Consider the following 19,821-nt stretch of genomic DNA (forward strand, 5'->3'; position numbering starts at 1 on the left):
GCATTGAGGTATATATTTATAATTACACAATAGTTACAATAGAATAAGGACTATTTTTGTGCAAATACATATGTGAGTAAATAAAAACAGCATAGTTCAGAAATACACCTTCCACTTGGGAAGGAAGGCATTGAGAGACCAGACTGAAGTTTCGAGAGTAATAGAGAAAGTGTGTGTGCGTCTGTGTGTGTGTGTGTGTGTGTGTGGCTGCAGGTGGGCTAGCTGTATGACCGGTTGTTGATAGACTGCCTCATTCTCCACAACAGGAGGAAAGGTTATCTCAGTGTGTGTGTGTGTGAGAGATGGAGAATGAGGGAGATGGAGAGTGTGTGTGTTCCTTCCACAATGGATGAAAGGTTATCTTTTACACACACCATTACTGTAGACTTAACCCCACCCTGTGAGGTCATGGCTGTGATGTCATATGGCTTAATTTTAGAAAACTTGGCACACTGCGGGAACAATATGCGCAGTAATTCTATAGAGGTAAGGCCGCCAGCCAGCTGAGAAAACATCAAAGAACGTGAGCTGTGAGAGTGTGTGTGTGTGTGTGTGTGTGTGTGTGTGTGTGTGTATGTACAGTCTCAATGTTTCCCCCGGCCTCTTGTCCCCTGTCCAGCACTGCGGGGTCTCAGGTGGTAAGAGTACTGCTTGGCTTGACTCACTGTTTCATACAGGTGCACACACTCTATACCGCTCACTGTAACACAAACACATAAAATAACCTTTTAGATACTTATACTGGACAAGAAAGTGTGTATGTGCGTGTGTGTATATATGTACACACTTACACTGGCTCTGGGTGCGTAGAGACAAGTCCAGGAGCAGCTGAGACTGAGAGCCCTGAAGAGAACGCCCTCGCCTGGCCATAGAGCTGCCTGAAGGACAGTAAATAAACATAATATGAATTATACGGTACACTTAAAAGGGCTACGGAGATAAATATTGTTTATCTTGGATGGCATATCCATTTAGATTTGACAAATCTATCTCACATGCTCAACTAGCGGACACTCAGGCTACTGCAGTAACCGGTCTATCTAGTTAGGCTTCACACCCATGGCTCATGGTCTCAGGTGTGTCCATTATCTGACTCATTTGATGACTCTGTTGTCAGGTAAGGCCCTATAGCTCAGTGGTTAGAGCACTGGTCTTGTAAACCAGGGGTCGCGAGTTCAATTCTCGCTGGGGCCTAATGGTGAACATTTTCATTCCCAAATAGTTGTAACAAACAGCTACACCAACACTTCAATATAACAACCTTTGGACACGCGTGGTTTTGTTATCCGTCATGGAAAAATGCATCGCTCATTTTCCGTCAGTTGTAACAATCAGTTTGACGGTCGAGGACTGAATTCTCTGTGTGTGTTACAGGGAGAGAGAGAGATAGAGACGGATAGACAGACGGAGACAAAGAGAGAGAGAGATATTTGGGATATGTTTGAGATGAAATAATTAATGAGCAAATTAAAAAAAGAAGGTTTATGATGATTAACTGAGATGTGTGACCCAGTCTGGAGTTGTGGGCCAAACGTCTGTCTCCTCCGACGACAAAAAAGGAGAGCAAGCGAGAGAATGAGTTTCATGAATGTGTGTGTGTGGCACCGTGTGGGGGTTTGTGTGTGTGTGTGTGTGTGTGTGTGTTCAGCAGATAGCTCCACGCAGTCGTCTGACATTCCCCCTGACAGCTCTGAACTTTTCACAGTGCCAGGACTGTCAGAGAGAGAGAGAAGGGGAGAAAGAGAGAGAGAGAGAAGGAGGTGAGGTGAGAAGGGGGGAGGGGGGATAATACGTCAGAAGGTTGGGGGTTGGGGGTGGGGGTGGGGGGGTGAGTAGGTGGGGGTCTATCCGTCTGTTGGGGGGGAGACGGCGTGCGTGCTTGTATGTTTTGGCGCAGCAAGGTTTCTGCCCATTCTCCCGTCATCACCTGGTGATGTGTGATGAAGGTCAGGCCTGTCTGTGGGGTGAAACCCTACAACCAGGCTGATACTGTCCTGGAATGTGGCTCGGAGCATCATCCAGACACTTAACACGTGTTCCTACCCCCTCAATTAGTCACTAATGTTCTACACTGGTCCGACTACCGTCCCAGTCCTTAGAAAGCCTCCTGATTTCCACCCCAACTTCTCACATGAATCCCATTCTAAGTCTGTTTCCAGTGTCGGGTTTCCGTTTAATTCAAGCGATTTCAATTCAGATGAAAAGACGCGCTTTTCCCACCGTAACATGGTTTTACGCAGAATAACCTTACCATAGATGCTTTGTAGCACTGAGCTCTTACTCGCTGTCGGTTTAGCAGGCGGCGCTCGGATTTCGGTCTTCTTCCGGGTGTGGGCGTGGTTCGGATCGGCTGACTCCACCCCTTCAGAGGTCCTGGACGCTCTCAGTCTGCTTCTTGCATGGAACCTGTGGGCGCACATCCATGCGAGCGCGTACGCATGCACACGCGGTTAAATTAAAAATCTGGGGGGAGAGCGTTCAAAGGTTTAAAAGCTGGCAACTCCTCACACTAATACTCACTAAAGCATAAACAAAGCAGAAACAGTTTGTTCAAGGCAGTTAATAGCCGGCACATACAGAATATAATTGTGAAGCTGAATGGAAACAGAGGGCCTCCTGGGGTGGGCTGGCAGGCCCTGAGAGAGACGGAGAGTGTGTGTGAGAGAGAGAAAGGTAAAGAAAGGCTGCTGGTAGCTATTAGAGCGGCACGCCTGAACTTTTAGCCTCTTGTTAAAACAGTATGAGAGCTCTAGATTACAGCCCCTGTCTGTCCCCGGCCTCCTCGTCTCACCCCTGTCTCCCACGCTCTCTCCCCCATCGCTAAAGTGTTGATGGCATCCAGACCATGGACGAGGGGTGAGGGGGTGTTATGGGAGAGATGAGATGGGGGGTGGCGTGTAGATGGCAGGGGGCACACATGTGGGCACCACATGGCACTGCCAATCTCCCACGGCCGGCGGAGAGCCAGCTACTAAACAGCCCACCAGGTACAAACACACACACACGCACATTCAAAAACAGACACACAGGAACAGACCTTCTCCAAGCTCGCTGGATGGTGCGCGCAGCCTCGTTCCTCCTCCCGTGCTGCTCTCTGTCGTGTTCCCTATGCGTGCGCGTGGAGATGGGTATGTGTGTGGCAGCCTGAGTGTGTGTCTTGCTGGAAGGGGTTTTATGGTCCAGGGCAGAACGGCATCTTAATGAGGGAGTGTGTGTTTGGTCGCTCTTAGCGGCTCTCTCTGAACTGTGCGCCTTGTTGTTTCTGTGCTTTTGCAGGGAGGTGTGTGCGTCAGTCTTGCTGGGGGCGGTCTGCGCAGTGGTGTGAGTGTCTCTCTTGTTTAGCGGGATGCGTTCTTTAGTGATGGCGTCAGTTCGGTCCATGATGGAGCAGCTCGTGGAAGGAGTGCATGCGTTCGAGGGCGGTCGTTTCTTGACCTTGGGTGTGGTGGGGGGTCTGTGTTTGGGGCTGGCCGGACGGCTGCAGCCGGCAGGTGAGAGCCGCTCCTTCAGCCTGGTGGTCTGGGGAGCACCGGGCGCAGGGTCACAGGTCACATGACAGGGACGGGTCAGAGTGTCAGTGGCGTCACGTGGCTCAGCCTCCTTACTTCTTCTGGAGGATCTGCTCCTGTGGGCTGTTGGGGTGGTGAGCGAAAGAGAGAGAAGAAAAAGAGAAAGAGAGATATGTGAGACATTTTGTGCTGAATGCTTGTGCTTTAATGTGCTTTTATAGTATTTACTTCTAGGCATGCAAGAATATATTGTCACAATATAGGGCTATTTTGGAACAAAAAAATATATATCTTCGAGTTGAAAATGCATTTTGATGAGTTATTATACATAATCAATATCAAATTAGCAAGACACTCTTCCTTATCCATTTAATTTCTCATGTGAGTGAAGACACAAATAGCATTGCTCACTGGCACAGGCAACATTGCTAAAACTTTATTTTACCCTCAAATATTAACACAATATCATAACCATCAACCCAACATCATATACTGATTCAAATTGTGAGCTGAGCATATCATTACAACCTTAGGGATTTGTGTATGTGTTGTACCTTTGTGTCCCTCCTCTTTGTTCTTAGTGCGTTCAACTTTTTTCTTTGTTTCCACCACTGAGTCATTCACTGATAAATCCTTCATAATGTTCGCCAAGGAGAGCTTCTCTTGCTCCGCTTGTGCCAGTGAGATCTTTCGTTTCTCTGCACTGGCCAACGAGATTTGCTGCTCTGCTTCCCTTCTCCGCTGTTCTTCCTCTCGTTTCCTGAACACAGAGAAGAAAATAATTTAACAATATCTCGATGAAGCAGTCAAACCTAAACATGACAGGCCATTTTGTCTGAATGGCACCACTTTAACAGCCAAGGGTCAGATAAATAAACAAATGTGTACACGATTCCACACACCGTGGACCATGGGTGATATCTGGTTTTAAATTAAAAACTGAAATAAACTGAATGAGAAAACTATTTAGTACATGTGTGCTGCCTTGAAAACCTTCAGTGACACTTAAATTACAATTTATGAGCTTATTTAATTGAACACAATTCTTCCAATGCTCCTGTGTCCACTGCTGTCACTTGGTTTCAAACCCTGTGTTAAGAAGGGTAGATAATCTAATAATAATAATGACTAAAATAATTTACATAGTTGAATTCAATACTAACATTTGTGGTAATCGTAAAATCTCTATCACTAGGGCGTGTTTTTTTAAGTGTATTCTGAGGTCATGCTGATTTTCTGGCCCTTGATGAAAAGCACAATTCAGAATTTTATTACTGTCTATATTACTGGAACAGCAGCTCTTACCATTTGACATATCTGATATATTATTAGTAATGCCAATACTAATGCCTCTATATAGCAGCATCTTTACTAGACAGACTTGATTTTTGATTCATTCAGAACAGTTCACACCTTTGTGCCTACACAAATTGTTTGTGGTGGTGCCACAGAAAGTTTTATACATCTGGCCACAGCTATTTTCTAGCAAGAAAAAAAATCATATTAATAAGAAGAGAAGCTGTGGTAGAATTTTCTGACTATATCTTATGAAAAAAAATCTCATAAGAGACTTTTATCGTCTGCTTCAAATAAGAAAAACAGAGCAAAAGTGGAAAGCAATGCGCCCTCTTAAAACAAATTTACATCTCAATAGCATTGTGGAAGACTAAAGGTGTGACGGTGAGCAAATGACAAAAGGAGAACAAACCAGAAGAGAGAGACAGGGGGAAGATGTATGTGTGTGCAGGGATGACAGAAAGAAAGATGGATATGGAGGGAGTGTGACTGTTCCTATGTGGGTGAGGAGAGGAAGACAGAGAGAGATAAAGGAGATAGAAACCAAAGAATGAGAGATGAATACAACGCCTGTAATTGTAAACTACAAAAAGGCATTGTGTGACGCAGAGAGAGACGTTAGTGAGTGTGCATTACAATGAACAAAAGCAGCATGGAGCAAGAGAAACAATGACCAAGGCATTAATACCTGTATGTGTTTGAGTTTGAAACAAGTGAAAGTCTTGTGTGGCTCTGTGTACGCCTAGGAGCACGGATATGTAAATACTCCTGTGCGTGTGTGTTTGCGTAGACGTGTGTGTGTGCTCGTCTCTCACTTGGCGGCGTCCTTGCGCAGCTGCTCGTGCCTCATGAGGAGCTGCTTCCTCTCCCTGAAGGCCTTGCGGACGGTGTAGCCCTTGTAGACGGCCTGGATGGAGGCGGCGGCGATGTCCTGGATGGCTGCTATAGACAGAGCGCCGTGCTCCAGCATGAACTGAGTCACCTCGCTGTGCTCCCCCAGCAGAGCGTAGTCCAGGGGGGTGTACCTACGCAACACACACACATGTAATTCATACATCAATTCTTCCCTCTTCCCTGTCTCCTCCCCTCTGCTGCCAATTCCTCCTCCATGACTACCTCTCTAACCTCTCTCTCTCTTTCCTCACCTCTCCTCGGTGTGCTCCATGTGATTGGGAAAGGCATTGTAGCCCAGTAGCAGTTTCACCGCATCCAGGTAGCCGTTGTTACAAGACCAGTGGAGAGCAGTCCGCCCCTGTACACGCATACAAAGAAAGCACAAAATCATACTGTAGTATATATATTAGTGGTATCCAACAGCTCCTATAATATGTACAGATGCGTAGAAGTTTGTGTGCATATGTTCTGTATGGTTCTGTGGATGTGTAAGCGGATTCGTACCTCCTTGTCCTGTATGTTTGGATCAGCATTGTTCTCCATGAGAACAGCCATGCAGGTGATGTAGCCTCCGTAGGCAGCACACTGTAGAGGAGTCCGCCCCGCCTGGTCCTGGACAGTGAGTCACATATAAGATAACAAACCTCTTCCAACAGTCGGATAAAGAATGATTAATATTGTATCAACATCAATTGTGTGTGCATTCATACCTGTACGTTGGGACTGATCCCATTCTCCATCAGTACCTGGCACACCTCAGCATTCCCACCCAGCGCTGCCCAGTGAAGTGCAGTGTGACCATCCACATCAACCAGGTCCACACGCGCAGAACCTACAGAATACAAAAGTCAAATTTCGCTTCAATTCCTAGATCATCAACGTGCAAGTGCAAGGGTTGGAGCAATTTGCCCCCGACAATATTCCTGTGACCCTAAAAGATACAGACACAAAGCCACAAAAGCCTTTTTCCCCACAATTAACGTACGCAAAAACATGAGAGCGTAATTATTGGCTCACACGTATATACCGAACACACCCACCTTTGATGAGTGTGAGTATGACGTCTCTGTGTCCCATCTCGCAGGCGCGGAACAGCGGTGTGTGTTTCATCACATCCAAAGAGTCGACCATGGCTCCCCTCTCTAACAGCAGCCTCACTGTGCTCACATGGCCTGACAGGGAGGCCGCATGCAGCGCTGCGTGAACACACACACGCACATGCACACACACACACACACGCACACACACACACACACAGAAAAGAATTACCATCAGATGAGAATATGAGGCCCTGAATCTAACTGGACAATAAATACCCCCAGGCCAATTGCTCCTCCTCTGTCTCTTGTTTGTTCATTCATGCCCTTAACTGCAGCTCCTCTCTGGGCTGCAGCTAAATCCTGGTCAATGGAGGGTTAAACAGACAGAGAAATTCAATGAGGAGCAATCCACTTAAGCCTCCTCATGGCTAACACCCCCCACCCCCCCACAGATCCCCAGACAGTAGGGACTAGAGTCAAGTGCATGGAAGTGATCTGGGCACCAGTCAGCTCCACTGCCCTTCACACCGTCTCATTAGCATGACTCAACCAGCGCATATTATGCATGCATAAACAATGACTGCCTGGCTGAGCAGAGGGGCTATCGCCATGGAGATTAGAGGTCCAAACAGCCCAGGGGTCGAAGCATGGCAGAAAGTCATGTGTGGGGGTTTGTGTGTGTGTGCGTGTGTGTGTGTGTGTGTGATCAACACACAAGGAAGTCATGGGACAGAGTTGGCAGTGGTGGCAGTCTATTCAATGAACTCACTGGGATACACTAATTTCTCTGACAGTATCACTTCCCTCTTTCTCTCTCTCTTCCGCTCTCTTGCTCCAGCACCCGGGGGGAATCCCCTGTGACATCATCATCCCCAGCCTCAAACAAGCACCTGTGTAACCTCAGACACCACGCGCCAAAACAAACAGAGCACAGAGGTGTACACCAAGGTCTGTGTGAATGTGTGTGTGTGCGTATGTGTGTCACTGGGGCATTTACGTCACCATGTTCTGTGAGCACACAGAGGAGTGGTGGGGGCTGTGGTGGGGTGGTTGTGGGTGGTGGGTGTTGGGGTGGGTGGGGTTCCCCTTGTCAATGAAAGCAGTTAGAGGAGCTTCAGTTCCTCCTGCAGAGAAAAACAACACAGCAGAAACGGGCATGTTTCGCTCACCGGTGCCTCCGTACTTGTCGGCCATGTTGATATCAATGTGAGGGGTGAGGGTCAACATGGTACGGATGACATCATCACTGCCCTTCCCAGCAGCCCACATGAAAGCCGTCCGCCCCTCCAAATCGGGCTCGTCCTTCACTGATGGGTGGGACAGAAACACACCCACTGTCTCCTACACACACACACAGAGATGACGTTCAGGAACTTGGGATCACACATGCTGAAAGGTCAAGCAAATAAAACAATATCTCGCCTTTGCCTTCACAGCCCTATATTCTCAGAAGTATTCAGAATATCAAATAGCTTTATTCCATTATCAGGAATACTGTATATCGGATGATGTTGTGTGATGCTGACTCAACTGATTTTCCAGCATTTGTGTGTCGGAGTGTGTTTGACTCACAGCGTAGTTGCTCTGAGCTCCATAGTGCAGAGGTGTCGCTCCCTGGCTGTCTGAGGGAATAGTGCCTGATGTGTTCCTCTCCAACAGCAGGTGCACAATCCTGGCATGGCCTGAAAAACACTCATATGTAAATTAGGGGCACGCACACACATGCACGCACACACACACACACAGAGAAAGACAAATATCTACAGACACAATGCAGACAAACGCTCGTCAGGGTGAAAGATAACAACAAGGATGTCAGATTGACGTGTGATATGGGAGGTGGGACAAATGCTCCACTATACTGCTGTACAAAGGCAAACAGCTGTAATTTGTTTTTGTGTGCTTTAAAGGTCAACAGTCATGCCGAGGGTTTATATTCAATATTAACAAAAATTATACCCATAAATACTATAAAATTACATGCAGTCCAGACCTCAATATAACACTTTCTGCAAGACAGGAGATAAACTTTTTACAAAAACTATTTCACAAATCCTGTTATCCAGTGGCCAATCACAAGCCAGAATTTGAATTGGGGATACTGGAAATAATCTGCAGATTGCATCCCAGTGAAAATGCTGAGCTAGTGCCTGAAATCTTTAATTTCCATCCCTGGCTAGAGACAAGCAGTCTAGGCTTCTGTAGGTCAGAAGAAACACATCTAGGCCTGTTGCCTCACCGAGTAGAGCAGCCCAGTGCAGCGGTGTCCTGAACAGGTTATCATAAGCTGTCACACTACAGCCCTCGTACGACGTCAGCACCTCCACCACTGCCTCGTTACCGTCGGCAACGGCAAAGTGTAGAGGCGTCCGACCCTCATAGTCCTGCCAGTTCAACAGGGACTCAGTGGGAGCTGCCTCCTGCACATGGACACACACACACACACACACACACACACACACACACACACACACAAGAGAACCAGATCAATACATGCAAAAGAAAAAGCAATGCAGACTTCTGGTAACGTGAGGATAGGGGACGATGATGACAACCAAATTCAGTTGTGTGTGTGTGTGTGTGTGTGTGTGTACATGCATGACAGTGTGTACCAGTATGCAGCGGACGGTTTGCGTGGCGCTGGGCTCCTGGCTGTGCGCAGCCCAGTGCAGAGGGATCTTCCCCTCACTGTCTGGGATGCCGATGTTGGAGTCATGCTTGATCAAAAGGCGAACATGTTCTGGTCGATTATAGAAGGCTGACCAGTGGAGAGCAGTTTGCTGCAGAGAGAGAGAGAAAAAAGAGAGACAGACAGAGAGAGAGAAAGAGAGAGAGGGAGAGAGAGGGATAGAGACAGAGAGAGAGAAAGGTGATGTAGGGAGTTGTGTGTTTGTGTTTATATGTGTAAGAATGTGTGTGTGTGTGTCTGTTTATTCGTGTGATAAACATAAAAATAAGTAAAACACGATCACTGCGCAATGACATGGCGAGGATATGTGAGGGCAACACGCTACACAAAGCTTTGTATTGAAGTTACAGCAGTGAGCTGAAACCGTAAGCTATTCTGAGATTTACTGAAACCACTGTCATCTGACACGATGATGCATATTGGATTATTACAAAACTAACTACTGATGTCAGATAGACATCAGCTCCTACAGACAGAGGAGACTGTATGTTTGTGCGTGTGTGTGTGTGTTTGTAGTCTTATCAGCGGAACACAGGACAAAGCCACAGATTGTTCAATCATTCACTGCTCTGTGTGTGTGTGTGTCTCTGTGTGTACGTTTATGTGTGTGGTGTGTGTGTGTGTGTGTGTGCCTGTAGGTGCATGTGCACGTATGCCTGTGACCTCAAACTCCTGCTGCTTCTGGGGAACCATCTTCAGTCGGTCAATTATCTCTTTGTGGGTTATTGGTCAGACGCCCAGACCGGCTGGTTCTCCAACTGAACACAAACTATGGACAGTTGTATAGACAAACTATTTCCCAACGCTCTCTGACGCTGTGTTTGTGTGTGTGTGTGTGTGTGTGTGTGTGTGTGTGTGTGTGTGTCTGTACCGCAGTACCTTGTTCTTGTCCTGTGTGTCCACCTCTCCAGGTCCGATGTGTTTGAGCAGCAGGGCGAGGGCTTTGGGGGAGGGGTGTCGAGTGGCCAGGTGGAGTGGGGTCATCTCTTCTAGATCTTTCTGTAGCCAGTCAGCGCGCCTAGACAGCAGCAGCTTCAGGAAGCGCACATTCCCCTGCAAAACACACACACACACACACACAACTGTAAAAAGGTATACTAGCCTAAGTAGCAGAGACATCACCCATTCTTCTCAACATTAGTCATGAGCAATGAGCATCAGACAGCAGCACTGACACACACACTCACACACACTCACACGCACTCACACACTCCCCAGCTTTTAGAGGTGTCTGGTTCAATCTGTAGGTCATCCATCTTCTCTCCTCCTGCCTCTCTCCTCAGTGTGTGTGTGTGTGATGGGCTGCTGAACGGTAAACAGGGGCTAAACAGCCACTCTCCGCCTGTCATCCCCTCCACATCATCATCATCATCATCATCCTCATCCTCAGCTTCAGACTAACCACCGGTCTCAACTCTCAACCTCTCACCACCGGCCTGCTGGGTGATGTACTGTGCAACAGCTGCCAGAGAACTGCAGGGTGTGTGTCCGCGTGCGCACGTCCGTGTATGCGTGTGTATGTTTTGTATATTTGCCATCCTGTGACCACCATGTCACAGTCTGACAAATCTATCTTGTGTGTGAGCATGCATCTAGACCGTATGTGTGTGTGTGTGTGTGTGTGTGTGTGTTCCATCCTCCCTATTCTCAGTCCAATTAGATCAGTAATCCCTGGCCTCTCTCCCTGTCTCAGCCACTTATTGATCAGATGTCAGAGAGACAGGGCCTCCCATCACTAGCCCCCTCCCAACACACACACACACACACACACACACACACACGTGCACAGCCTGTGAGAGGGACCCCCATAGCCTATTACGATCCCCTTTACTTCAATGATGATGATCCTGTATCAGCAGTGCAGCTCCGTAAAAGAAGGTACTGATAAATACCTAAGTCATGAAGGGAAATTATTTGTACCACATTCATTTGTTTCCCATGCTACTGAATAGGCAGAATGGGCTTTCATTAATATTGTCTCTTCTGACTTTTCCTAAGCCTAGACTCAAGTCAAAGAGTGATCGAGCATTTGCAATCAGGGACACTAAACCTTGATACAACTTACTTGATGAAATCAAGACAGTCAATTTTCTATCTTTCTATCTAACAGCTAAAAGCTCATTTTTATAAACTTGTATTTAACTGTTAACATTATGATTTTGTATCTTTTCAAATATGTTTGTAGCCCATTATTGTCACACTGTATTTGCTCTAGTTCTTTTTTGCTACTGTCTACTTTTTTGCTACTAAAGCATTTGGTAACTTTGTCTTTATTATTACTAGTATAATTATTACTATTGGTTTCAATGGGGAGTTTTTGTCTGCTACATGGCCTACATTCTGTGTAAGAGGCCTTTCTCCCCTACCAAGACATTTTCCTGAAGGAAACTACAGTATGTAAACTGCGTCATATGCACCATGTGTGATGTGTGTACACGAGTGTGTACTGGTGAAAATGACAGCTATATGGTCGTGAGAAAAAAGAGGCAGCATGGGATGGATAGAGGGATAAGACCTGGCATCATTGTGTGTGTGTGTGTGTGTGTGTGTGTGTACATGTGTGTTTGTCTGGGGGTTATTTAGAGTTGAGAATTTGCTCCCCCATCCAGCCCTAAGGCCATAACTGCAGCCACTAGGGGGCACTGGCTTCCCACTGGAGCTTAAAGACGGTCAAACTCAACATTCAACTCTCTCTCTGCCACCAAACCTCTACTAGATCTCATCTAGTCTCCCATCCACTCCTCCATTACAAATCCATTTATCACCCATTCATCCATTCTTTTGCAATCATTCATCAATCAATTTGTCACATTTATTCAGCTCCTACTTTGACATTCACTACATCAGGTGAAAACTTTGCCACATGTATAATGTCAGCATTTGTGTGTGTTGCTGTATACTGTATGCCTGTGTATGTGTGCGTGTCCAGGCCGTACCTTCTGTGCGGCGAGGTGCAGAGCGGTGCGCTGGCTGTGGTCTGTCTTGTTGACTGAGGCTCCAGCCTTCAGCAGAGTCTCCGCACAATCCAGGCGGTCAGCCAGCACACAGTACATCAAAGGGGTCCGCCCAAACTGGTCCTCGCGGTCCCGCAGCGAGGGCTCCGCTACACACACACGGACACACACATACAAACAAAGGAGGGTTAGAGATTTAAGACGGTGGGTTGGCATTACTTGAGAGAGTCAATTCGCTTTCAAAATGTAAACAGAAACTGCAATTCTGTTGCTTATGATGGAGCATTTATCAACAATTTTTAAAAGGTTGGTTTTGACAACCTCTTCATGCTTAAAGTTTTTTACTGCTTAAATTTTGTAGAAACCCGCTTCCACTTTTTGAAATGAATCACTTTGTCCGGGGAAGCCGGGAGGCATAGTGAGATGGGAGACCATGTTGCCTCCCTGACACTTAGAGGTCGCAATCTTCATTTGATGCATACATCATTTTTCATACATCTATATGAACAATACTGATACTCTATTGTCCACATATTCAGGTTTAAATATCACCACAGCTAAATGTCAAGCCCACGGCAACACTTTGGCAGCGGGGCGGCATAGTACATAGGGAGAGGGTCCTTCAACCCGGGTTCAAGCCCCCATGCTGAGAAGCACCTGCCCTGCTGTAGTGTCCCTGCACAACACCCTGGGTTCCTACCAGCTGCAGCTCACCCTGCACTCTGACCTGCCTGCGGAGGGGGCAAGTGAAAAGTGAATTTCCTTACTGAGATCAATAAAGCAGCACATTATCACACATTCAAGTGAACTGAACCCTGCCTTGCGTGTGTGCTATACCTATGTGATGTCGTTGCAGTACTGAGTGTGAGTGTGTTACCTACCTGTAATATATTTGAGGTGTTGATTGCTTGTGTTACCTACCTGTGATGAGTTTGAGGAGGGTGCTCCTGTCTCCGTTGACAGCTGCAGCATGAACCTGGGAGCCCAGAGAGGCTGGGCCGGGGCCGGAGGGCTCTGATGCCTACAACACAGACACGTCAGGTCAAACCTCGAGCTGGAGCGACTTCCAGCTTATTTATCATGTGTTTAATATAGTGAAATTAAGACAACCAGTGTACTATTGATCAGTTCTACAATAAATATGTATGAGTATGATATAAATTCTGTTTCAGAGGCTTTTCCACTCAGAGAGTTTCCTTTACATTCATTTTGCTTCGGTGGCCCCCCACCGAAGCAAAATGAATGGAAGAGGACAGAGAGGACATAGTTGCAATTACAACAAAATTGTTCATATACAGTATCATGATATAAATATCCAAATAAGAGCCATACTTAAACGGCAACACCGACAGGAATGTGTCCAGGAGTGAACCTGGGACTCCACCCCACATCGACAAAACAATCTGCAGGAAACACTGGTCAACTTGACTGCCATATCATTGAACCCCATACAAATTTGCCGAATAATGACAATTTTTTTGGATACATTTTTTGGATATATTATGTATTCTAGGCTGCAGTGATAAATACCAGCCACAGAGAAGCAAGCTTGTAAAATTATCCTCCCTTGACATCAATCATATTTCAACCTGATAGCTGGCTCTGTTTACCCGTACACACACCTAAAGCTCCTTCAGTAGTCAAATACATGATAACACAGATGCTTTCCAATAAGGCAATAAGAGAGCTAATGTATGCTGACAGTAGGGTGAGTGTGTGTGTGTGTGTGTGTGTGTCTGCCCCTGCTGAGGGGGTTAAATCTCTTCCTGGCCCCACTTAACCAGAGCCCAGTGAAGGCTGGGTAATCTGCAGACAGGAAGCAGCTGGGGAGGGGGAGACCCTGGTGGGGACTGTGTGAGCGTGTAAGAGGGGGGTCTCTCTTCATGTCTTATTCATGTCTCATTAATACTGCAGCAGGCCTTGCCACGGGTGTGTGTGTATGTGTGTGTGTGTGTTTAGAGATGTGGGACAAGCCCTGCGGGGCACAACACAGAAATCAATTATTGCCCCTAAACACATAAACGCCAGAGACACAAACTCATGCCACAATCTCAGTTCTCTCCAAGACATTTTCATTAACAGTCACACAAACAGACTTGATTCACCATCCCACTAATTCTTAAGAAATCTGCTGTGAGAAGAGGTTTTTTTGCAATAGGATAGGACGCTTCCCCCTCACCCAAACATAGAGGCGTTGATGAAGCATGTTAGGGTTTACACTGGGTGTCTTCAGTGATGGAGGTGGGTGGCCGCCCCCGATCACTTCAGTCGCAGCTCTGAGAACCTCTGAGCTCAGGGAGGAGAAGTGAGGGCGCTGAAGGGAGGAGGGAATACCATGGTGTCCTCCATCCCTCCTTCTCATCCCCCTCTCCCTCCCTGCCTTCACCTCATAAAGAGTGCTCCTGTAGACACTGCGTGCCGCGTGGCAATTACCCATCATGCTCGCTGCTTTCTCACGCTCTGCCAGGTAGCCCCGCTTTGTCATAGAGACTTAATAAGGGTTAGTTACTACATTTACTGTCAAGTAGGTCTATGTGTGTGTAAAGGAGGGTGGGAGGGAGAGATCGTAGGTACAGTAGTTAAAGGTGTGTGTGTGTGTGTGTGTGTGTGTGTGCGTGTGCGTGTGTGTGTGTGTATGTGTGTGTGCGTGTGAGTGTCTGGCACATGTGCCAAGTCATGGGAAGTGATTTTCCGTGAGAGAGAGTTTTTACGGGGGCTTCACCAAAATCAACCACAAACATCTCTAATTTACGAAGATTACTCACTCACTCGCACATGCATGCGCTCACTCTCTCTCTCTTTCTGTATCTTGCTTGCACGCATGCACGCACACACACACACACAATTTCTTCAAATGGTAATATCTAACACATGCTGAAATCAAAAAGATGCCATACAGCCGCACCTTCAAAAACAACAGTATTATCCTGCTTCTGGTGTTACCAACCCATTACACAGGGAGCTAAATTAACCAAGCTGCTCTCTACTGTTTGATGTGCTTCTTGTTAATGACTAGAGCTCTTTACACCCCGACAAACTTTCCCTTTCCTTTTGCCGACATATTCTTCTTTTCTTTTCTTTTTGGAGTCAATATGACAGCCCCCAACTGCTACAATAAAAATATGAATTGATTTATGAATAATCTTAAATGCAAAAGAAAAACATATAATTTGCTCAAATATTGATGTGTGGGACATTCATATTGCCAAGAGTAGGCAATTAGAGTTTCATGAGGACTTGAGTGTTTTGGAAACACCTACAGTGCGTCCAAATTTGGCTAAAAAGGCTTTTGAGATGCAGTGTCTGAGATCAAACAAAGGACGGAGTAAAAACAAGTCGACGAGTCCTGTTGAGAGCAGCGGAGCGGTTTCATTTAGCCATTCATATCTGTTCCTCAGGGAGCACTCCACTTGTTAATATGAAGACAATAACTCAGAGTAAACTATTGATCACGGCCGAGGTCCAGGCCAAGTGATTGTGCATCTGTATAACTATCGATTCATGCTGATGCTGACATTATTTAGTCTTTATTCATATTCTGCCTCATATAACCTCAGTGAGTGTAATAAAGAATCCAGCGACTCCCACAAAACCTTTCAGCAACACTACGGGAGTGTTTGACACATATACGCTGTTGCCTCCTGACGCACACACCAGGCCTGTAAGTAACACTTGAATGGACGCTATTGAGACAGTTAGGCACAGAAAACAGGGAGTCAAAGTGTATGTGTGTGTGCATGTGTGTGTGTGAGTCTATCTGGTCGTCTGGCTGTCTGTCTGTGTGAAGGTGTCTGGTGTTGCGGGAGGACAGAGCTAGGGCATGCTGGGTAAGCAGTGGGGAACTGAGCCTGAGCCTGAGGCCTTTATTCCTGTTCTAGAGAGAAACACACACGCACAATCACACACACACTTTTTATCCAAGTGTATTTTTATACAAGTGAATAACAGTTATTACAGAGTGTGTTTAGGGCCTCAGCCTATGTGGGGCTATTACAGTCTATACCACCTACGCTTGCATGGGTGTGTGTGTGTGTGTGTGCGCGCGTGCATGTGTGTGAGTGTATCTATGTCTCTGATAGGAGATACAGGCTGGGGGGATCTGTCCCTAGTTTTGAGTGACAGGTAAAGAGGTGGGAAGAAAGATAATATCAGCCCATAGGGACGCCCAATCTGTAAGCCCTATTTCTGGGGGACTTCCTGGTTCCCCAAGGACCAATGAGCTGGCTCCCTCAGCTGGGGGCCGAGCCCTGGGGCACAGCGGGGCCAATCAGCAGGGGGGGAAAGGCTGAGTGACACATAGATCTGCTAATTTACATCATTACCATGATGCATCCTGACAAATGAGCCCCCAGGGTCTGGGCCAATCACCTGGGAGAGTAATGCAATTAGGCGGGACCACAGCTGTCAATCTCACAGCCACGGGGGTCAGGTACTGACGCCTGTGGCTAAAACACCACTGCTCGCTGTCTGTCGGTCTTCAGCGCACACGCACGCACACACATCTATACATGCACACACGTATATATCTACATACGCAGAACATACACAGACAAAATCAGTGGTGCAGGTAGGCAGTGTAGGACACCGTGTGTGTGTGTGTGTGTGTGTGTGGGGTAGGGGACACAGCAGAGGCTGGTTCTCTATCTGTCTCCCGAGGGTGGAGGGTAGGAGGGAGTCAGAGGGAGAGGCGGTGCGTTCGACTGCTCCAGGGACATTGAGATTGACTTGTGTTCTCCTAGGACTTACACCTGAGCATGAGTGTGTGCATACGCGTGTGTGTCTATGTGCGTGTACCTGTGTGTGTGTTTGTGTTTGCCGGAGCGCCTCGGTCCGTCGGGGCACAGTGTTGTTTATGCTTGGAGTCGGAGAGCTGAGAGTTGGACTATGACAACAAAGGGGGAAGAGGGTGGAACCATAGGGGAGCTAACACCGGTGTGGAGCAGCCGTGGGTTTGACTGGCATCTAACCGAGTGCTGCTGGTAATGAGGCTTATCTTAGTCTCATTAGGTGTAGTGATATCATACCGGAACATTCCACTGAGTCGATAGGCTTCTGCACTGCATGTCGCTAATGTGTGTGCGTGTGTGTGTATGTGTGTGTGTGTGTGTGTGTGGTGTGAGCTGGTCGATGCTGCTGTGACTGGCAGTCTGTCAGGCGGTGCTGCAGATTAATCAGAGGCATTGATAACACCCAGGCTGTGTCTCAAACAACTTTCGCGCTCCTCTCTTTTGCGGCTCCCGTAGCAACTCGCACCGGACAGGAGGAGGAGTGCACCAGACTTTCTAAAGGAACGGGGAGTCATTACAGACCAGAACCCCTAAAAACTACCACATGGCCTCGGAAACAGTGAAACACAGTCGCTCTGTCTGTGCGGTGCAGCCACTGCTGAAACCACTCCGAAAAGTTAGGGGGTGTTGTGTTGTGTGTTGTGTGTCATCCCATTATATCACTAATGAGACAGCCTCAGGAGAGAGGGAGAGAGAGAAACAGACAGACAGACAGACAGAAAGAAAGACAGAAAGAGAAAAAGGAAGGAGAGAGAGATAGGAGGGGAGGGGAGAGAAGGGGGGGAGGTGCAGAGACCAGCTTGGGGACTTTTCCTCTCCTCCTCTCCTCCTCCATTCCCTTTCTCCCCTCAAACCCTTTTCCCATACCTCAGAGTCTAATTGGACTAAAACTGTGATCTAATTAAATGTCCAATTAGAGTGCAGAGAGCAATGTGCCCACCGGCGAATCAGAGTACAGGGACATAATCAGCTGGAAAAACAAACAAAAAAATCAATGGGAGCAAGGGGGGGATGGAAAAAAGATGGAGAAAACAGAAAAAGGAAGAGAGGGGCAATAGGGAGAAGATGGACAGATGATATCTGATGTTGGGGGGGGGGGGGGGGGTTGCCAGTGTGTACTGCATAACACTGTAGTGTAATAGGACACTGACAAGGACTACTAGACATGAAGGCGACTTCAGACAGTATGCAAATATGGTTATTCACCAAAATGAATTCATTCACTGGTTTTCAACGTCATTAGGCAGATTCTAACGAAATTATACACTCCCCAAAAAGAACACATGCACTTGTACAAAAAGATGAGTCAGAGGAAGCAAACACCCACACCCATATCCACCCATACCATCCATCCAACCACCAACAGAGAGATAGACAGATAGGTAGAGAGAGAGAGAGAGAGAGAGAGAGAGAGAGAGAGAGAAGGGAAAAAAAAGAAATCTTCCTCTGACTCCATCTGTGAGTTGCTCACACACTGGGAACCCCCTATGGACAGCTTTAGCCCATAAAATATTAATACTGGGATTCAATTCAACATTCCATCTTGATCCCCTTAACAATTAGGTTGTTACACACACAATTAGGTTTGTCACACATAGTCTAAACAGAGAAATACAAATAGGCAGTATATGACAAACGCAAAAATAACCACAGGCTATAAATGGATAAGCCCAATTGCAGCAGAAATTAAAACTTTTCTGGGATTTATAGCCTACAATGGTGTTGGATACCTTTCGTGTGTGTGTTGGATTCTTACCATTGCTGTGTTGGGGGGGGGAGGCGGCACTTCAGCAGATGTTTCCCAGTTCAGTGCATCCTTGGTGGGTGTGTGGATGCTCGTCCAGGTCCCCTACCTGGCCTGATCCTGCCTCCTGCTGGGACAGAGAAAGAGGATCACTCACATACTGAGACCTGCCCACCTGTTCACACACTAACTGCCAACACAACACCGCTACAGCACTGATTATATCGTGGGTGACAGTGGCAGTGGGTAGATGTCTCGGAGTGAGATATTTACTTTTGTTACTCAGTCTTTACAATCTGATGAGGTACAATAATTTATGTGCTTTACGGTTTACGGACAACTGTGGGCATGGTGTTTGAATAAAAAACTATACCCTATTTTGCTGAATGTGTGTATCTGCAGAGATTTCGGAGGGTAACTTACATGAATGCTTTCCACCACAATCAAATGTCTACCACAAAGTATGTTTTTGGCTAATGGTATGTTTGATTGAGCTAAAAAGGCATAGCTAGACGCCTTGGTGAAATTTAGAGGAAGCTAGCGTTACAAAGTTAACCAAAAATGATGCAACTCACCCCAGTTTTAAAGAAATCACTAATTCATAAGCGTACTGTGGCACACAGAACAAATGCGTGGCACTGGCTAAACTGGATATCACGTTAATGTCATCGTGTTTTAAAATGTTCTTTCCACACTCTCTTTGTTGGTATTTTCTTTACCTTACTATTTCCTTTCTCTCAGATGAAAAATTTTGGGAAGTTTTCTTCCAAGGCGTCCCGTTGGATCGCCACCGTCTGGGTAACAAAATACTACAACTCCCATTACCTACTGTTTAGCAATAAACCGCCATGAATGAAGTTTTTACCATCTACGAGGTCAGTCATTTATCTATTGATAAAACTACAATT

At 46.7% G+C, this 19,821-nt stretch overlaps 1 protein-coding gene and 1 non-coding gene across 3 annotated transcripts; one reads left to right on the forward strand and one right to left on the reverse strand.

Moving 5' to 3' along the window:
- Positions 1-4: 4 nt before the first annotated feature.
- On the reverse strand, positions 5-19,677 carry invs (inversin). 2 transcript variants are annotated; one of them, XM_071916827.2, is made up of 19 exons: positions 19,633-19,677; positions 18,926-19,040; positions 13,304-13,403; positions 12,365-12,531; positions 10,308-10,481; positions 9,352-9,519; positions 8,979-9,159; positions 8,312-8,421; positions 7,909-8,080; positions 6,740-6,895; positions 6,410-6,531; positions 6,204-6,311; positions 5,951-6,057; positions 5,621-5,830; positions 4,064-4,269; positions 3,038-3,632; positions 2,252-2,406; positions 792-878; positions 5-700 (listed from the first exon to the last, which is right to left on the reverse strand). In XM_071916827.2, the coding sequence occupies exons 2-19, from the start codon at positions 18,926-18,928 to the stop codon at positions 585-587; spliced, it is 2,937 nt and encodes a 978-aa protein (XP_071772928.1). In that variant the 5' UTR covers positions 18,929-19,040; positions 19,633-19,677; the 3' UTR covers positions 5-584. The 2 variants fall into 2 exon arrangements, with proteins under 2 accessions (XP_071772928.1, XP_071772927.1); XM_071916826.2 differs by lacking the exon at positions 19,633-19,677 and adding an exon at positions 19,489-19,604.
- On the forward strand, positions 1,122-1,194 carry trnat-ugu (transfer RNA threonine (anticodon UGU)). Its single transcript has one exon. It is a non-coding gene; the product is annotated as a tRNA-Thr (tRNA).
- Positions 19,678-19,821: the final 144 nt, after the last annotated feature.

The sequence above is a fragment of the Centroberyx gerrardi genome, chromosome 12 (genome assembly GCF_048128805.1).
Source record: "Centroberyx gerrardi isolate f3 chromosome 12, fCenGer3.hap1.cur.20231027, whole genome shotgun sequence".
Lineage (NCBI taxonomy): Eukaryota > Metazoa > Chordata > Actinopteri > Beryciformes > Berycidae > Centroberyx > Centroberyx gerrardi.

What these genes read in the sequence shown, in the direction of transcription:
- invs (XM_071916827.2), bottom strand. An exon ending in CTGCGCAAGGACGCCGCCAA is followed by an intron (nt 4,270 to 5,620) that starts GTGAGAGACGAG and finishes CTCTGTGTTCAG; the next exon opens with GAAACGAGAGGAAGAACAGC. An exon ending in AGTGCTACAAAGCATCTATG is followed by an intron (nt 879 to 2,251) that starts GTAAGGTTATTC and finishes ACTGTCCTTCAG; the next exon opens with GCAGCTCTATGGCCAGGCGA.